The sequence below is a fragment of the Dicentrarchus labrax genome, unplaced genomic scaffold (genome assembly GCF_905237075.1).
Source record: "Dicentrarchus labrax unplaced genomic scaffold, dlabrax2021, whole genome shotgun sequence".
NCBI lineage: Eukaryota > Metazoa > Chordata > Actinopteri > Moronidae > Dicentrarchus > Dicentrarchus labrax.
This window is the reverse complement of record NW_026136702.1, coordinates 27,248,853-27,269,507: the sequence shown is the minus strand read 5'-3', so window position 1 is coordinate 27,269,507 and position 20,655 is coordinate 27,248,853. Positions and strand designations below refer to the sequence as shown.

Sequence of the window (20,655 nt, the reverse complement as noted above, 5' to 3'; positions counted from 1 at the left end):
TCAAATCTCACATAAAATCTTTGTTGCATGACATTCTAAAACCTGTACTGTCACGCCATTTTGATTAGGAAGGATCTCATTTAGTTATGAAAATGGGGAATTGAAACTATCACTGTTTTTTAGAGCCGTTGGGTGGTTTTCAGGCTGGTTTCTCACAACTTGAACGCTCTCAGGTTGGTTTCACACTAATGACTTCACAAATGAAAAATTGTTTCTTTCAGCAGTCCTCAACATGATACATATTTCAGGTACGTCAACATGTCATTTTTGACAAAGAACCATGGTTGGAATTCTTACACAGGGTTTAAATTCTTACCTCACCAAATATGCAAAAGGGTGTTGTCGATATTACAATACTGTAAAGTGTCTTACAGTTCCAGGGTGTGTGTGTGTGTGTGTGTGTGTGGGAGAGAGAGAGGGAAGGGGGGGGTAGCTATTGTCAGTAGAGGAAACGAGCTCTGAGTTCTCTCTTAGCTCAGATGCAGCATATTGCTTGAACACTGTCATTAGTGACTATTATCTGCTGAATATCTGCTGGTGTGAATGAATGGGAAGTAACAGAAACTACTAGTATCAGTCTCTTCAGGTGTGTTCAGTCTGTATGACCATATCAGGAACACGGAAACCGCACACCTGTGAGCTGACGTCATACGTTGAAAGTACCTGCAGTAACTCGTCCGACAGAACTCGACTCACTCAGTGACTGAAACTACATTCAGGCGAAAAGACAAAGAAGCCACGTCGATAATTCACGAAGGATTATATTTCATATTTCATAGTTTTTTTTACTTTCATTCCGAAGAATACTGAAAGAAGATTTACATACAGATGGGGACCGTTTGGTTCGCGGGTTTGGCCATTTTAATCGTCGTTTTTCAGGTGAGTTTCCCCTTCTGTCGTTAATTCTACAAACCGGCTTCCGGCCATACCTGTCCTTCTTGCAAAAACATACCTAAAGGAAACATACCTCGACGGGGAACATACTGAGACACCGCCGGCTTCCAGCCATGTCTGTCGTTCTTTAGTGTGTAACTTCAAAAACTGGTAGTTATTGTTGTTACCTTACTTATTACATCTGAAAGAAAACTTGTTGGGCGTTTTCAGAAACCTTCCTTACAATTTCTAAAGATAATTTCGGCATCTGTCGGTATGTTGCAGGTTTATTTCAGCAAAATCTCTACTTTTCTCAGCCACTTGCCGCTGCCTGCATTCAACTGAACGGAGATCTGTGTCTGTGTGTGTGTGTGTGTGGGGGGGGGGTTAATAGCGAAATACTACGCGCACATAACCAAGCTGAATTAAACATAACGCATTCAGTCACAAGTAGGCCTAATTCAAAAGGAAGATACCATATACATAAATGTCAACCAACTGACACACGACAAAGCTTTAAATCGCCATTTTTCTTTTAGAGTTCCTCCCCCCAGAGTCAGTGAGTCCGCACGGGCCTCGCCCTTATTCCGTTGGTGACGTCGGCAGGTTAAATTCCAATCCAACATGTTTAATACACATTCTTTCATTACAATCAAACACCAATGGATTGTACCCATATCTTATACTTTCTTAAATTATGCGAATTGGACTTTTTAATACAGAATCAGTTTTTAAATGATAACCAATAATTACCTTATTCTCATGGCACATACCAAGAAGACAATAAGTTCATAACCTGCAGTTTATGCACACCTGATGGTAAGAAAGACTAAGGTGTAGTGAGCAAAGATGCGTGATTTTATATTCCATAGCTCTGACCTAACCAAATCTAACTGACATCATTATTGTTAACACAACAACAAACAAAATGTATCCTTTCTGGTGTTCATCAAAAAAACTAAGGCTTTATGTTCTATAAAAGCCAATCAATTATTTTTCATAAAAATGCCAAATGAAATATTATTATTATTATTATTATTATTATTATTATTATGGACAATAATTTGTTGGCTTTAATTTCATTGTCAGAATAATGCACAATATTAATTTCTCATTATCAACTGATAATTAATTGGCCCAGATAATTATCGCACATCCCTAGTCTAAAGATGTTGACAGCTTAAGACACAACAATTATTATTTTTAGGTGATTATACATTATATAAGAAAACATACCTGTGAATATTGTATTCCATTTCTGCCAATAGACCCTCCTAAATGTTACTCAATTGGCCTTTTAACTGTTGCTTAATTATACAAAAATGGCAAGTGTGCTTGTTCAGCTTTTCAAATGGGAATTTTTCTTTTTTTCGCTGTTGTTAAATACTGTATTTTAATCACACAAACTGAATGCCATTTTAAGTTTTCTCAACAAAATCTGACTAAATGGTTTTTTTGTAGCTTCTGATTGTACATTTTCCATATATCTGGATTAGTGGTTCATTAAAATGTGTTTTTCCTCTTATAGGCCTCAGTTTTAGTGACTGCTGAGGAGCCAACATGTGTACCAGGATTTCAGTCAGATGTGTTGATTTTCAAAGTGGCCCGAAAGCACCTGAGACCGCCCATGACACTCGGCAAAGGTAAGAGTAATCCAGAAAGTTGTACTATCATTACCTAATGCACATTGATTTACTGTGTGGTGTTCATTTACAACGTTCAGTATCACTATATATGGATTATATTTACATTGTAAAATCTAAAGAACATTTTAGGATCTAAAATCTAAAATTATAGTCATAAATTAAACCTTTTTTTGTAAAATGCTCCTCGGGCTCAGATTGCCTTATACAGATTAGCTGTTCTCGTTGTTCTAAAATGTACCCCAAATAACCTTTGGTCTCAGCTTGCACTTCGTGCAATGCTGCAAAGCAATGTCCTCATGTCTGTTTGGCAGACCTGGCTTCTGAAATGAAAAGTCATGAAACATTTTCAGCTGTCTCAGTTGAAAATTTAACTACCCTATCTGGGTTGTGGTCTAGGTGTTTGTCTGACTGTCACATCTTTGCTAGTCTAGCACATGGTTAAACTGTCATGAGTCAGGCTTCTGGTTTCCTCTGCGCAACTTTAGGCGTACTTGTTCATCAACAGTTGAAGTCTTCATAGTTCTTCCTAATGCCTGCCACCAGGAACCAAGAAAATATTTCTATATTTCCTATATACAAAATGATCCACTTTCACCCGTGAAGTTGTTTTTGTGCAGTAATCAGTGAGGCCCCAGACACACACTGTTCTTAAGGGTTAAGGGTGAATCTTAGCTCTGTGTCACTTAAAAGAGCAGCAAGAAACTTTCATTTATTTGTTGATTCTGGTGGCTCACATCGACAAAAGCAGTAGTGATTCCACCTCTTTTCATTGATTTCAAGGGAAATCTAATTCATCCTGGTGAAAATCTGAATAACTGTGTAGAAATGGCCAATCTTCTTTCTTAGGGGATTTTAACTTGTTATGAAACAGTCTCAATTTAATAAAAATGCCTCTATAGGATCTACATTAACAAAAGAAAAAAATATTACGATTTATTTTAAATTTTTAGGGATGTGATCTAAAAGGGTTAAAAAGGTTTTCATTTAATCTCGCCTTTTGTATGGCTATAACGAATAGTTTGTAGAATTAGAATTCAATGACATCCTTATTAATGAAGCTTCATTCAAATGATGCTCTATACTTTCTATAAAAACGTAGTGGATATTGCTTCACTGTCTTCATCTCTCTCTTCTGCGCTCTGTCTGTGCCCTGGATGTATAAAGTGCTGTGTGTCTGTTTGACCAAGGGCGGGGCTGAATTACACACACACACACACACACACACACACACACACGCCCAGGATTCCCATTACCTTAACTTAACAATAGTAACTCTATTTCATTCTATTTCTTTTCAACCTTTTCGTGTTCCTTCTTTCTGATGTTGGTGTCTGCTGGTATGGCCACATCTATCACCACCGCCTTCTTCTGCTCTTTGTCTACCACCACTATATCCGGTTGGTTGGCCAGGACCTGTTTGTCAGTCTGGAATCTGAAGTCGCATAGCACCTTGGCCCTGTTGTTCTCAGCCACCTTCTGTGGTGCGGCCCATTGGGATTTGGGTACTCCTATTCCATACTGGGTACAGATGTTCCTGTACACTATTCCAGCCACTTGGTTGTGTCTCTCCATGTACGCTGAACCGGCTAGCTTCTTACACCCTGCTATTATGTGCTGGACTGTCTCAGGGGCATCTTTGCATAGTCTGCACCTTGGGTCAGATCTATTCTTGTAGATCTTGGCCTCTATGGCTCTTGTACCTAGGGCCTGTTCTTGTGCTGCCATGATCAGTGCCTCTGTGCTGTCTCTGAGTCCAGCCTTTTTCCAGCCATTGGTAGGTCTTCTCGATATCAGCCACTTCTTCAATTTGGCGGTGGTACATGCCATGTAGGGGCTTGTCCCTCCAGGTTGTCTGCTCCTCTTCCTCTGCACTCTTATCAGGTTTTTGTTGCCTGAGACATTCACTTAGCAGTTCATCCTTTGTGGCCATTTTTCTGATGTACTATACATGATGTACTGTATTTTTGATGTTTCATCCTGGATAGTGGCCTTGATGCTCACTAGTCCTCGGCCTCCCTCTTTCCGCTTAGCGTACAGTCTCAGGGTGCTGGATTTGGGGTGAAACCCTCCGTGCATGGTGAGGAGCTTTCTTGTCTTGATATTTGTGGCTTCTATCTCCTCCTTTGGCCAGCTTATGATCCCAGCAGGGTATCTGATGACTGGTAGTGCGTACCTGTTGATGGCTTGGATCTTGTTCCTGCCATTCAGCTGACTTTTCAGGGCCTGCCTTACTCTCTGGAGGTATTTGGTTGTGGTTGACTTCCTTGCGTCTTCCTCATGGTTTCCATTAGCCTGTGGGATACCAAGGTACTTGTAGCTGTCTTGGATATAACCTATGTTGCCCTCTGGTAGGTCAGCCCCTTCAGTTCTGATCATCTTGCCTCTCTTTGAGATCATCCGGCCGCACTTGTCCAATCCGAATGGTGTGTGTGTGTGTGCGTGTGTGTGTGTGTGTGTGTGTGTATATGTGTGTATATATTTGTATATATATGTGTATATGTAGATAAAAATTGCTGAGATGAGCAATAAATTGGGACAAAAAGGTCACATAGAGCAGAGGGTTTGGCCGCAGTAAAAAAAAATGCGCAAGTGTAAAATGTAGCAGCTTTGACTTCCAGTAGTCAACTCCCTTCTCATCCAGAGACGTCACATTTAGACTAAAATACTTTTTTTTATATAATTTTCCTTTGCCGCTGGCTAACACCTGTGTGGGGGTCTATGCAGGAAAAACCCTGTTCCGTGAGTGGAAATTAAATGCACCGTTTTTAGTTTGGAACATGCCACTTTACTTTTCAGCTGGAGCTCCTACATTTCATCTGACAATAATCTTGTACAGCAACTAGAGGGTGGCTGAATGAGGAAATGGGACTTGACCAAAGCCAATTAGCAGTGTTTTGTTGTTCCTTGTCTGCATTAATTTGTTTGCCTGACAGGAGCTATAATGACACTTTTGCAAAAATTGTCAATTATTTTGTTATGTACTGACGACTTAACAGTTACGTCTTTATTTTGTCTGTATAGTATGGACTGCATATGTAATGGATAATTATTTCTTCTGTCCAATCCCAGTGGGCTTCACGGACTGCACAGGCCGCACAGAATTTTCTTTCAGCAGTGATGACCACCGGTTCACAGTACAGACAGATGGCACATTGATGGTAAGTATTAACTCTTGATTGAAAAACTAATGCTTACCTCTCCAAAATTCTCACACATCCTTTTAAACATGAGTTAAAATGATTAGGGGATTTGAGTAAGTTTGCTTGGGTAATACAGAGTAATTGGAATGGGGAATTGTTTTTAGTCTTATAAAGGATATATTATAAAGGACTGAAATATAAATTCTCAGCAACAGTTCACGTGTTTTCTGGTAGCGGTGCAGTAACTAAACAAATCTTACACTCAGCTTAGATGAATGTGGGTGTGATATCCATTATAAAGAATAGAACCCATGTGAATTCCAAAATGTGGCAGAAGTAGCTCTGTGGAGAGAGGGCCCCTACATTTTTTTGACCTGAAATCACCTGACAGACCGAAGTGATTTAAACAGCAATAATACTGTTCAGTTTGCCCTAGCTTGATATAGTCACATGGAAAGCTTTCTAAAAACCAAAATCAGCATGTTGGCCTTTCCTGATTAGTCTTTCTCCCCCCCCCAGGTAAAGAGATCTGTTTTTCTTCATGAAGGACACCAGGACTTCTTCATCAACTCCTGGGATTCACAAGGTCGCAAAATGACTCTTCCTGTCAGGGTACTGCACCACGGGCATAACCATGAGAACAACCAAAATGTTAAGCATCACCATGGAGACCACAAACACCATAACCATCAGCACCACTTTACTGAAGTAGACTCAGAGGTAAGATTAGAGACATTATTAACACATAGTCACCAGGATCACTTTCAATCATAATGGTCTTTTGATTGCACTGACCAGATCTGAAATCGACCCAATAAATTCCCTAGGAGCAGTTCGTTAAGATACGCTTACAAATCGCCCAAAAAGAATTCAAAATTAGACTTTGTTCAACGAAAAAGATTCATAACACATCATCAACTACTTTAGGGTCTTCTGACCAAATTACTGCAAGATCTGGTAAATCTGCCAGGAATAGTACGTAAAAGTATAAAACATGACTTTTTGCCAGTAGGGGGCACTATGCTATTAGTATGGAAGAATATTGGCATGTTGATTTGTTCAGGGCAGGAATCTTATCAGACCTGTGAGGTTTGTTTCAGATTGGACAAAGTACACCGAAGTTATGACAACTTCCTCTTCCATGGCCAAACATTGTAATTTGGTACTGCGCTACAAACACGCCCTCTGACAAACTCTCAAATGGAACAACTTTTAATAGTGCTTATGTTCATACTGGTTTAAAAATGGCCGACTTCCTGTTGAGTTTGCATTATGCGTGCAGTATGCCTTTTTTGTACGTCTGGACATGATACATGTATACCAATTTTCATGCATATCTGTGAAACGTGCCCCGGGGCTGCTGTTTAGGGGCAATGTTGAGCCATTTTGCCATGCCTATGTGTGGGACCCATATCATAATTACATTTCTCATACTGTTGATTTTGTGCTGCACTTCATGAGATATGGAGCATGTTGTGGCCCCAAAAGTGCAATTCATTGTGTGAAATAATAATTCCTTCAGTGATTGCTGCTCGGGCTCTAATTTTAAGCAAGCAAAATGTCTGGATGACAAAGTAAGCTATGCAGTAAATTGGGCAATGGTGAAAGTAAGTATATGATACATTACTGTATGACTATACAAAAGAATTCTTAGGATATAGTTCTGAAAAGAATAATTCCTTCATAAAACTCTACAGAACTGTTTCATCTGGAGTTTAACTGCAAAAATCACATGTCTTAAACCATGACCAATTAAAAGATGAAAAGAATGTAGGGAACTTTATTAATAAATAAAAGAAATAGTATAAACTGTTATTATAACAAAAACGTACATGATCACTAGATGGCAATATTGTTGTGAGGATTAAACATAACACTTGCGTAACAACACAAGCTACAGTTTTGGAGATGCTCTGACCCAGTCGCCTAGCCCTAGTCATAGGCTCTCAAATCCTAACAAAATGTTTACTTGCTGCCCAATATATCACACCAACTCATAGGTGCAATGATAACGAGAAAATATGTTATTCATTTTACCTGTAAGTGGTCATAATGTTATGCTTGATCGGTGCACATACCTCTCTGTGCATGACTGTTGCTCGGGTGAGCATGCATAAGCCATGACATTTTAAAAATGTGCACAAAATGTGCACGTGTTGATCAGACAGAGAGGGGAGGATGAGTGGTGATACTTTCTTTTCTTTTGATTTAAGGTCATCAGTCATAGAGCTCTGGGTTTTTTTGCTCTCCTGTAGAATGAAAATTCATATTAATTCTTTGGAGATTGTAATTGTTGTTTCTAACTTTTTTCTTGTGTTCATTTGGAGACCTGATAACTCCACCAGGCCTTGATGATAAATACAAATGGCTAAAAGTTTGGTGTTTCATTGGGTTTAGGACCACAAGTGACATAGGTGTAATATGATTTAATGTTGAAATTATTTCCAAATGCCTGTCATCAGAATCTCCATCCATTATCTATTACTCGGAAGTGGAGCCTATCCCAGCTCACATTGAACAATCGGAATCGTGAAACACACGGTCATAAGCATTTTAAGCTGATGCTGATACTTACTATGAAATTGGTGTGTTTCTTTGCGGTTGTTTTTATTTCTTAGAGTGTTGTATTATTCAGTCCCTCACTTACTAAGTCTGTGTTTTCCCAGTCTGCAGCTGATCCACAGGTGCCCGTTCTGCACTTCCCCAAGCATGGTGACGGGCTAAAAAGGAGAAAGAGAGACTGGGTTATTCCTGACCTCAATGTTCCTGAGAATGACAGAGGACCCTACCCCCTCAGAGTATCTCAGGCAAGAGGAACTAAAACACCTTTTTGATATTGAGTATTTGATACTAAACTGAATTTTGAATATTTGTTTCTCTGTGGTGTTTTCCATTGCATTCATAGGGTTCTGATTTTTATTTATTTTGTATTTATTTATTGGATTTGATTTAAGGAAAAAATATTTTACTCTATGACCAGATAGAGCTGCAGTTGTCTTGCATTTCTCCCCAATCCCCAAGTGTGCTTACAATTATTCTGTAACCCTGTTAACTTTTTTATGGCAATAGTTTAATTATCCTATTGGGAGAAATCAAAAGCATGTTTCCTCACAATAATGAATGTGTGCCATGGCTGATGGGATGATTCAACGCAGTTATCCAGAGATCATAATATGATTAACTTGAGATGTTGGCCAGGATGTAGAATAATGTAAGCAGGCCACTCTCAGTTGAAATTGTTCTACAATATTGTAACTATTTTTGTAGTCTGTGATAGTGGTATAACTCAGTCCTGGTGTGTTTGATCCTTTCCCTATTAGATCCGTTCTAATGAAGATAAAGTAAAGAAGCTCTATTACAGCATCACTGGTCCAGGAGCTGATCAGGATCCCATTGGCCTCTTCACCATGGACAGAGCTTCTGGTACTCTGTATATCACACAACCACTGGACAGAGAAAAACAAGCCAAGTACACAGTAAGAATCCTCTCTGCTGTTAGATTTATACATACACTCTTTGTCTACTTTCCATTTTCATTCAGAATTAAAATTTTATTGACACCATCAGATAGGTGCTGATTTTCCAGTGCTTGCTCATGTTGTGAGTTGTTGGGTCTCTGTAAATAATTTTATAAGGAGTACGGTCTAGACCTGCTCTATATGAAAAGCGTCTTGAGATAGGGCAAGTGTGGCACTTAGTGTAAAAAGCACTTTGAATGGTCGGAAGACTAGAAAGGCGCTAGGTCCATTTACCATATGGAATGAAAGCATCTACATGGATTACTCTTGCGTTTACAGCGTTACATTACAGATGTGTTTTGTTTGTGTACAGTTTCAAGCACATGCTGTGGCAGATGGTTCAGTTGCTGAGGAGCCTATGGATATTACAGTCATTGTAATTGACCAGAACGACAACAAGCCTACTTTTGCCCAGGACACCTTCCTGGGAGAAGTTCCCGAGGCCTCACCAAAAGGTACTGTCAATGGAGATAATTTAAGTATGAAAGAGATGTCTGCTCAAACAATATAGTTGGACAATGATGGCAGTTACAACTACTTTTTTTGTGGTCTTATCACTGTTCTATAGCTGTACAATGGAGCAAAAAAAAACTGCACAAAAGTAAATCACAATAAGCAATTATAATATTTGAAGTGAAGCACACATGCTAAGAGGCTGAACAAAGTTTTCAGATGAAAGTATATGGGTCTAGGTAGTTTGCAAGTCAGAGTCCAGAAGAACAGAGAAGATGACAAATTGGCAGAAGACGTATATTTAAGAACAAGTGTGCGCCAATGAAGTGAGTACTCAAATTAAGCCATGGCCCCCTCACCTTCTTAATTTACATAGAAAACTTCCTTTACACACAATTCCTTAATTAGTGAATAAATTACTATTACCTTCATCTGACAGTCTACCTTTATTGTATCTCTGCGCAATGGATCATAGTAGTTAGTAGCTGGATTGTACACACCTTTTTATCATTTGGGGTAATTTCAGTTCACAAAAAAATGTTTCAATGCTTAGAGACCAGACTACAAAATGATAAAAATACTTAGCTGACTGATACACCTTGTACACTACAAGGTACATTGTTAGGTTGGAAAGAAAACTAGCATAATCTTGGCCCCATATGGCCCAGCTTTATTTTGTAAATCACCTCTTTTAATGAAGTGCTCTGAACACTTTTAGGAGTCTTTGTACTTAATTTCCACTTCTGATGTCCCTTTCTCCAGATTTTGAGGTGATTAAAGTTGTGGCCACAGATCGGGATGAGCCAAATAATGCCAACTCTGATATTCGCTACCGCATTATGAGGCAGGAGCCAGAGTTGCCCACTGACTCCCTGTTTGTCATCAACCCAGTCAGTGGAGCCATCAGAGTCAATGCCGGTGGGCTCGACAGAGAGGTGAGGCTTTTAGAACATCTTTTATCTGTCTTTGCATGCTTTCACACCTAAATGTTGAAATGATCTCTGTTTCAAAGAAACAGTTTTCCCGTTTGATTTGGTTCAATTAGGATGGTATAAATACTTCTATGCAAGCTCAGGTGCAGACCAAACAGCTGCACCGAGTCTGACTGAAAGGTGTTTTTTGTTCTGCTTTGTACATGAAACTACACATTGATCTACCAATCATGGATGGATGGATAGATGGATAGATGGATGGATAGATACTTTATTTATCCTCAGGGAAATTGAAGCATCCAGTAGCATACAAGACATACATTAAACATACATTAGAGTAAAATTAGAGTTAACAAAATAAGGGCGCCTGGTTAGCTCAGTTGGTAGAGCCCCTCTCTCTGCCCCTCCTGTCTATCTTTGGCTGACACTATCGAATAAAGGCAATAAAAGGCAAAAAAAATAACTATTTTTAGTTTTTTAACTAAATAAAATTAAAGTTAACTAAAATAGCATTAAAGTTAACTTAACACAGTAGCCACAGTACACGGTGCAAACGGAGTGCAAATGAAGTTGAGATTGTCCATTGTCTATTATCTATTGTCCTCCATGCCTTGACTAAGGGTTGTTGTAAAGTCTTATGGCCAGGGGGACGAAAGAGTTTTTCAGTCTGTTGGTGGAGCTCGATTGGGACAGCAGTCGGCCACTGAACACACTCCTCTGACTAATGAAGGTGTTGTGCAGAGCGTGGTGGTGTGCAATCCAAATTTCTTCCTCAGATTATTTCACACATTGTTCGGTGTTTATGATTATCTGTTCAGCACAGCTCGCTAAGTTTCCTTTTTTTTTGCATTAACCGAGAACATTACTGTAATTTCGTTAGAGCAACAGTACATGCAGTGGATCTGAGTTACAGTACAACTTATAAATTCCTCCCAATGGAGTTCAAGGCAGGGTCTGTTACTTTGACACACGGTACATTTTGAAATTGGACTGCTCAGTACAAATTAGATATTGCTAGTGCAACCAGCTCTATAGCACACTTGCTGTTAACTGCTCTTAATTGAAGACAATATCTAAAGCAACAGGACATGAGAAGGTGTCATCATGTAACATCACACCAGCTGAATGTCAACAGTTTGAAAGTATTTGATTTGAAAGGGAGTTTGCGAAATGTTAAAAAAATAATAATAAAGCGTTCCAGTTGATGTGTTGATCTCATTGTCTGTCTCTTCAAACAGAAATACCCGAAGTACACTCTGGTGGTGCAAGCAGCAGATATGGTGGGAGAAGGGTTGAGTGGAGAAGCAAAAGTAATCCTTACAGTCACAGATAGCAACGACAATGCTCCGGCCTTCACTCAGTCCTCTGTAAGTACAACATACTGTTTGCCAAACCCCTCCTCTGAAGTGCAATTGTCCAGTCATAGCAAATCCAACTGTAAGGAGGCACAGAAGATATGTTGAGCTCTGGTCGTCTGACCAAGCTGAAGCACTGTCCATGGGACTGTGGTTAGCATTGGAGTGTTCCAAAGATTCAAGAGGTGTATTGTCATAGTACAGTAAGAAACACAGTGGTTTATATGTACAATGAAAAACTTACTTTGCCCGACTCCCTTTGGCAACACAAATAGAAGAATAGAATAAAGTTAAAAATTTTATACATTAGAAAAAGCCTCATTAACATTTCCCATGTTGACCTGCTAAAAACGACTTGGGGAGGCCTGGCTTAGCGAATAGTCAGTTCATACATGGCCAACTTTAAGGCAACAACAGGTTTGCTGAAGAAAGTAGCTCACCATCATTTTTGGAAATGTAATGGGTTGTCATTTTACATGGTACTTGAAATAGGATTTATCCTGGAAGTTAATGACATGACTGAAGCACTCTTTAACAATCTCAGTCTCAAAGATCGCCGTCTGGGCCGATCAAGATTTACTTTTAAGCATTTATTTAAGCATTTATTTATTTAAGCATATCCATTGGATTGATTTGAATCACTTTAATCTACATCAGCCAGTGGTTCTCAACCTTTGGGTAATATTTTAATTTCACTATTTCATTGGCTAAAAGTTAACCCAAGGAGAGAATTTATGACTGTTCTGTTCATAGATTTCAGACTCTTCACTGTTAATGTGCCAATCTACAGTATAGACAGTTATGGAAGAACTAAATCTCATCAGACGTACACTACCAGTCAAAAGTTTGGACACACCTTCTCATTTAATGGTTTTTCTTTATATTCATGACTATTGACATTGTTGATTCTCACTGAAGGCATCAAAACTATGAATGAACACATATGGAATTATGTAGTAAACAAAAAAGTGTGAAATAACTCAAAACATGTTTTATATTTTGGATTCTTCAAAATAGCCACCCTTTGCTTTGATAACTGCTTTGCACACTCTTGGCATTCTCTCCATGAGCTTCATGAGTTAGTCACCTAAAATGGTTTTCCAACAGTCTTGAAAGAGTTCCAAATTTCTTCTGCTTGTTGCTTTTCCTTAGTAGTGGTTTTTTTAACAGCTATTTGACCATAAAGGCCTGATTCGCGCAGTATCCTCTGAACAGTTGATGTAGAGATGTGTCTGCTACTAGAACTCTGTGTGGCATTCATCCGGGCTCTAATCTGAGGTGCTGTGAACTTGCAATTTCTGAGGCTGGTGACTCGGATGAACTTATCCTCAGCAGCAGAGGTGACTCTTGGTCTTCCTTTCCTGGGGTGGTCCTCATGTGAGCCAGTTTTGTCGTAGCGCTGGATGGTTTTTGCAACTGCACCTGGGGACACATTCAAAGTTTTTGCAATTCTCCGGACTGACTGACCTTCAGTTCTTAAAGTAATGATGGACTGTTGTTTCTCTTTACTTAGCTGATTGGTTCTTGCCATAATATGAATTCTAACAGTTGTCAAATAGGGCTGTCACCTGTGTACCAACCTGACTTCTGCACAACACAACTGATGGTCCCAACCCCATTAAGAAGGCAAGAAATTCCACAAATGAACCCTGACAAGGCACACCTGTGAAGTGAAAACCATTTGAGGTGGTTACATCATGAAGCTCATTGAGAGAAGGCCAAGGGTTTGCAGCGCTGTCAACAAAGCAAAGGGTGGCTACTTTGAGGAATCTAAAATATGAACCATAATTTCACATGTGTTCATTCATAGTTTTGATGTCTTCAGTGAGAATCTACAATGTAAATAGTCATGAAAATAAAGAAAAACCATTAAATAAAGGTGTGTCCAAACTTTTGACCGGTAGTGTATCTTCACATCAAATACAGGCCCGATGTATTTGGGGGTCCATGACAACAAAAAGGTTGAGAACCATTGAAATTTGTACTGTGCAACTGTATCTAGGGAAATGGACATATCGCATCGGGATTCTGTATTGGCAGATTCTCACTATTTAATAACTGGGATTGGGTACAGAAAAACTAGATTGGACATCCCTAGTCTACTTGATGTATAATATTAAACTTAATTAACTAAATTGCATACAGACAATAAAATTCAAGGCTAAGGTTAAAAATAGTTATTCCTGTTAAATAGCAAGGAACGACATCCTTTTTCCCTCCTTGTTTTTCCTGTTTTTTTCACTCCCACACTTTCAACACGTCCCGTGTATTCTCCCAGTATGAAGCAGAAGTTACAGAAAACGCAGTGGATGTTCAAGTCATTAAGATGTCAGTAACGGATCATGACGAACCACATTCTCCAGCCTGGAATGCCAAGTTTAACATTGTTGGTGGTGATCCTGGAGGACTCTTCACAGTGAAAACAGGAAGTAACAAACATGAAGGAATAATTTCTACGGTCAAGGTAGGAAATAAACCAGAATTCTCAAATTAGCCACAATGTTCAAGGGGTGAGATTTGTCAATAAATATTATTTTTATTTTATAGATTACTCTTCTGTCACCTTTTGCAGTTTATTAGACAGTTTAAAATGAATTTGGGTTTTTGTGGTAAAGTAGAATGTTTAAGAAATATGTTTGAGACATTTTGCTGCTATGCTTTTCCTTCCATCCAACCAGGGTCTTGACTTTGAGAAGAGCAGCAAGCACACTCTGTTGGTTACAGTGGAGAATGAGGTCCCTTTTGCTGTTAAGCTGCCCACTGCCACTGCCACCGTGGTGGTGAATGTGCTGGATGTCAATGAAGCTCCAATTTTTGATCCAATAGAAAAGCTTGTGTCAAAACAGGAGGACCTTATCATTGACAGTGATGTAGTGCAGTACACCGCTTCAGACCCAGACACTGCACGCAAACAGAAAGTCATGTAAGATCATGTTTTTTTACTTTGAACATGTGTTCAGTGTGTATAGGTATAAGGGTTTATGTCGACTAGTTTGACGACAGGGGAACGTGATTCACATAAGCTCAAACCAAGACTCTAACTCCAGGGGAAGATAAGGACACAGCAGGGATAGGAGAGGCAAGAAGTGGTAGAGGAGGAGTAGTCGCCAGGCATCAGAGAGGCAGTAACATCGCGTAGAGCCAGAATTTATTTTTTACATCTAATTCTGTTAGATGGTTAGACACTAGAGTTGGTGATTGTTGGAACAGTAGTAAGACTAATAAAGGTGATTTGGTGAGTTTTGTTTCTGTTTGAATGAAATCGGTTTTAAGGTCTTTGTTCAGTATAAGAGAGAAACCTAAATTTAAAAGGTGTATGGTTGTATTTTTCTGTTTAATTAGGGAAATGGATGTTTTTCTTTGTCTTTCTTTTCATGTGGTGTGTATTCTTTTGTTAAAGTGATGAGAGCTCAACAAAGACAAATCACTCGCATGTCATGTTCCCCTCTCAGTCCTTTTCAGCATTAGAAAACATTTAGATTTATGTCAAGCAGGTCCTACACATAGTTTCTGTTAAGACTTTTCCAATCAGTAGCTGTTAATAGCCACTGCATCACTTTGGAAGTTGATACAGAGGATGCATATCAGGTGATGATAAAACCTTGATCATGGTTAAATTCTGTAATCACCCTAATCCTAAATGTTCCCCCTGCTTTTCAGTTTGTGGCCAAACAAAGTGAATTATGAAACGCCTCAAGCTTGAATTGCTTCCATATCCAATCAAAACACATTCAGTATAGTAAATATCAACTGGATGTTATTCAAGTTATCCAATCTCTGAATGCCCCATCCTGAATGAAGCATGTCAGTTGTAATCATGTTGCATTTACATCTTTCTGTGACTGCCTTGTTTATGTCCAGGTATAGAATAATTAGAGACCCTGCAGGCTGGCTGAATGTGGACAAAGAGACAGGCTTGATTAAGGTGAAAAGCGTCATGGACAGGGAGTCCACCTTCCTCAAGGACAACAAATACACAGCACTTATTGGAGCATATGACAATGGTAGGTAGGAAGAAAGACTTGGTTGTAAATGCTCATCTTGTTTGCAATACTGAAGAGCCCAAAAAAGTGACTATAATGAAAATATGGACCTTACCTTACTGTGATCTTACTGCTTCCCTAGAACTGATTGTAATTTGCTCTCCTTTATGTATGTTTGTGTATGTCTCTCTCACCTCACCAGATGAAGTCCCAGCCACAGGAACTGGTACTTTAATTATCCTTCTTACAGATGTCAACGACAATGCACCCACCATTGACGAACGTGAACTCAAAGTGCGTCTCCTTTCTGAAACACTTAATGGTTCTCATGTTTTTGAGCAATCTTAATTTGACATTTTAAAATGTATATGTTTTGGGAGAAGAATCAGTACTGTGTGATGGGTGTAATTATGAAATATACTGATATTGAAGATGTGACTAAATGAATGAATTCAAATCAGTAATTAAATAATAACTTTAGAGGTGAAAGTAACCGAAAGCCAGTGGTTTGCAATAATATAATCCGTATAAACAAAGGCTCTGACATTGTTTTCTCAGGTGTGTAACAAGAATTCGGCTTCTCAGCTGCTGTCAGTAACAGATAAAGATGGACCGCCATATGGTGCTCCATACAGCGTTTCCTTACAAGGCTTGTCGAAGAACAACTGGACCGCTCGGATGAATGACTCCAGTATGTAAACTATTAATACTCAACTGAAAATGAAACCTTTTCTGATCCCTAGGGAATTTTTTGTAATTTAAATTTTTATACACATTGCAGGCCATTCAGTCAAATAACCAGTGCCCAGAGAAACCCATATGTCCTTCCTGGGGAAAAAAACAAAAGCAGAAAACCCCCACAATATATAATTTGGATCAAGAAAGAGTGTAAAAAGATTTTAAATTGTTCAGGTGCTGAAAGTTTTCTTCAAATTGTCTGTCACTGATGTTCTGCTCAGATAAGCACAGGAAGTTCAATGTTATTGGCCTTTTTAATTTAATAAATCAGGTACAGGCTGTGTACAACGCAAAGTAAGTTCAGAAACCTAAATAAGTTTCAGGAATTAGGTCAGATGCTTCAGTTGAGCTAAGATTACAAATCATTTGCTGCATTTTAAATGATTTAAGTTTATAGGGGATATGATCATGGCACTGCCTGAGGAGAACACCTCAGTGGGGGAAAAAAGCCCCTGCTTGATTTGATTTGGCAAAGATGTCTTAAGCACACAACAATTATTTGTGAACTTTTAAGTCCACAGTCTACCACTGAGTGTATCACTATATTGCTGGAATTAGACAAAATGATGAAGTAAATGTTCCTCTTATGATTTTGTTGCAGAAACAGGCATCCTTCTGAATTTAGCCACTGAGCTGGCCAGTGGGGAGTACACTGTGGTCCTGAGGGTTTCAGACGCTCAGGGCCTAGCGCAGGACAGCACTGTCCAGGCTACAGTCTGCGACTGCAGTGGGGAAGAAGTCATCTGCAAAGGGCGTGTGGCAGGTGGCCCTGAACTGTCTGTAATCCTGGGGATACTGGGAGGCATCCTATTGCTCCTCAGTAAGTGTGACATTAGATTTGTGTTAATGTTAATTGTTGCCCAAGGACACTTTGACATGCAGCGAGAGGAGCCAGGGATCGAGCCAACTACCTTCCGATTAGTGGACAACCCGCTCTACCTCTGAGCCACAAATGTGGCACGTAGTGTGAACGTGCTTTGAGTGGTCGGAAGACTAGAAAGGCGCTATACAAATACAATTTACCATTTTAAATATGGAAAGATGCTGATCTTAATTCATTCAATCATGTGGATGTGTTGTATTAAGCTTGTGCTCTCTATGTTCAGTGTTGGTGTTGCTGCTGCTGTTGTTTGCAAGACGGAGACGAGGAGAGAAGAAGGAGCCTCTACTGCAGGACGATGATATCAGAGACAATATCTATTACTATGATGAAGAGGGAGGCGGAGAGGATGATCAGGTAAATTATTACAGATGTAATAAGGCATCATACCATTACCTAATGTTATCAAGGTAGTCCATCAAAGTCTGAGATCAGTGTTTCCCAACCTTTTCCCAACCTTTTCCCCTGACTAAGTAACACTGCATTAAATATAATATGAAATGTCCATAGAATAAGACAACTGAGTACAGAACAACTAATATAAACTACAAGTCTCTGTAGTAATTGTATTAAGTGTCCTTTTCCTTGATGCTTAGCCATTGTTCTATTAGCGCTAACTACATATTTTTTAAAATCAGGATGAGGCTGTTTAGCATCTTAAACAAATTTAGACATTTTCAAAGTTAAGATTGAACCCCCAACTTGGGAACCACTGCATTAGATAATTCATATTTCTGTATACATTTCTGTAAAGACATATAGATCATTCCGTATACCTTTCTGTATAAATATTAGATCATTCTATATAGATTTTGCATATCATCATATACCTGACATAAAAATGTAATTAAAGCTTCAGCATCTTTTGTGTAACCCCCCGACATGTGTTCTACATCAGGACTATGATCTGAGTGTTCTTCACCGTGGTCTGGACAACCGACCTGAGGTGTTCAGGAATGATGTTGTGCCGAACTTCATGCCAGCTCCACAGTACCGACCTCGTCCCGCCAACCCAGAGGAAATCGGCAACTTCATTGATGATGTGAGTCAAAGATTCAAGCGCTCATACAAACTAAACAAAAATCTAACATGGTTACAATAGGTCATTTACCACTGCTTTTATAAATTAGTTTTTATAGAGAAAATAGAGAGAAATATTTGTTTGAACTCTTACACAATCCCATGTTGCCAAATTCTAAACATTTTCAGTAATCTCCAAGTGATATAGTGGGTGTCTGTGGCTCAGGCAGACAGTACATGTTGAAATATCCGTGAGCAAGATACTGAAACCCAAATTGCTCCCGAGTGACAACGGTGTATGAATGGGTTAGTTTTTGTTCAGTGGGCTTTGAGTCATCACTGAGTGAAAGTGTGTGACAGGGCAAATGTGGCATGTAGTGTAAAAGTGCTTTTTTGCTGTCGGAAGACTGGAAAGGCGATAGTACAGGTACATTTACCACATTTTTTATATATATATATATATATATAGCAAGCAAAACAATTTGCCCTCAAAGTTGATGTGTTAGAAGCAGAAAAAATGGGCAGCATAAGGATTTGAGCAACTTTGACATCACTGAAAGTTGATTTACATTGTGCCTATTAAAATTCAATTTTATTAAAAGTAGTCCAAGGAAGGAAAAGCGGTGAACCAGCAACAGGGTCATCGGTGGCCAAGGCTCATTAAGTCACTTGGGAAGCAAAGGCTGGCCCATGTGGTCCAATCCAATAGACGAGCTACTGTAGCTCAAACTCCTGAAAAAGTTAATGCAGGTTCTGATAAAAGGGTGTCAGAACACAGTGCATCAGTTTGTTGCGTATGGGGCTGCATAACATTATGATCACCTGTGCACCCATTATGGTTATAATGTTATGGCTGATCGGTCTATAACCTCTGCTTCTCCTCTTAGAACCTGAAGGCAGCTGACAACGACCCGACGGCGCCCCCCTACGACTCCCTGTTGGTGTTTGACTATGAAGGAGGTGGCTCTGACGCAGGAAGCATCTCCTCCCTGAACTCATCGAGCAGCGGAGACCAGGACTACGACTGCCTCAGCGAATGGGGACCCCGTTTCAAAAAACTGGCTGACATGTACGGAGGAGGAGAAGATGAAATGCTGTAAATGTACTAAAGAACAAACAATATGGTGGCTGCAAATATGGCTTTGTGAATGTTAAACTAATGTGTAAACATGACTGATGAGCATACAAGCCAGACATCAGTTTCAGTCCTGTTATCAGTTAACAGTCACTGCTCAGAACAGGGATGAGTTTGCTATTTTTTTTTTTTTTTATACAAGTTCCCCAAGACTGCCTGTCTTTTAGATCCCTGTTTGACTTCTAGGCTAAACACTATTGATGCTCTTTGTTCAGTTTTTGTTGTGGAGTCGCACCACCGCACCATTTAATGTTGATTTATGGATTTTGTGCAGATATTTTAGCCTGTGTTCTAGCTTATTGGATGTCACTGGACATGCACAAAGATGCTTGCAGTTGCACTGTAACATTTGTGTAATTTTTGCAATGTATGGTACTTTTAATTTTTTCAGTTTTTTGTGGAATTTGATTTCTGCTTCAAATTACTTTGTTTTGTATTTCTGTTTGAGGAATGAAATAATAAATGATCAAGGTGAAATCCAGGTAGCCAGCCAACATTGCCCTTTGAGGTTGTGGTCAATGAGTTTTCAATAAATGCTTTTTAAAAGGTTCAGTTGTTCAGATGTTCAATTGACATCCTCTTCACACCGTAATCTCAAACACTTTTTGCAGTTACCTTTTAAAGGTACTTTGATTAAAAAAAGAAATTCTAAATGAAACATGCATTTGTAAGAGTTATCTTAATTACAATGATACACTGAACACTGGGAAAATTACAATCCAATTTGAGTAACTTCACTATTCTATATTTTAGTTGGACCACTGTCTGTGAGGGTCATGTTTTTTTTACTTTTCCAGTGCTTTCAACACAGACAGTCATGGACCCCCACATACTGTGATCGGTCAGTGAGATAGTTAATGCTCCATTCAGCCATGTGGCAGTCTGTGTGTCTTTGCAGCACAGGGGCCCCAACAGGGTACAGTGCTCTTAAATAGGTGGGCTTTTTAAGAGGTTTTATACATCCAAAAAACCATAAAATTCA

At 39.2% G+C, this 20,655-nt stretch overlaps 1 protein-coding gene across 2 annotated transcripts; it reads left to right on the top strand.

The window, feature by feature from the left end:
- Window positions 1–223: 223 nt before the first annotated feature.
- On the top strand, window positions 224–20,221 carry LOC127376287 (B-cadherin). Of its 2 annotated transcripts, none has more exons than XM_051423026.1 (18): window positions 224–248; window positions 2,402–2,516; window positions 5,589–5,677; window positions 6,179–6,379; window positions 8,326–8,466; window positions 8,980–9,135; window positions 9,491–9,632; window positions 10,393–10,565; window positions 11,801–11,929; window positions 14,196–14,381; window positions 14,596–14,840; window positions 15,779–15,921; window positions 16,103–16,194; window positions 16,459–16,591; window positions 17,240–17,458; window positions 17,745–17,875; window positions 18,417–18,560; window positions 19,426–20,221. In XM_051423026.1, the coding sequence occupies exons 2-18, from the start codon at window positions 2,501–2,503 to the stop codon at window positions 19,636–19,638; spliced, it is 2,553 nt and encodes an 850-aa protein (XP_051278986.1). In that variant the 5' UTR covers window positions 224–248; window positions 2,402–2,500; the 3' UTR covers window positions 19,639–20,221. The 2 variants fall into 2 exon arrangements, with proteins under 2 accessions (XP_051278986.1, XP_051278979.1); XM_051423019.1 differs by lacking the exon at window positions 224–248 and adding an exon at window positions 499–879.
- Window positions 20,222–20,655: the final 434 nt, after the last annotated feature.

What these genes read in the sequence shown, in the direction of transcription:
- LOC127376287 (XM_051423019.1), top strand. Translation starts at nt 829, where the DNA reads ATGGGGACCGTTTGGTTCGCGGGTTTGGCCATTTTAATCGTCGTTTTT. An exon ending in GCCCATGACACTCGGCAAAG is followed by an intron (nt 2,517 to 5,588) that starts GTAAGAGTAATC and finishes GTCCAATCCCAG; the next exon opens with TGGGCTTCACGGACTGCACA. An exon ending in GCACGCAAACAGAAAGTCAT is followed by an intron (nt 14,841 to 15,778) that starts GTAAGATCATGT and finishes GTTTATGTCCAG; the next exon opens with GTATAGAATAATTAGAGACC.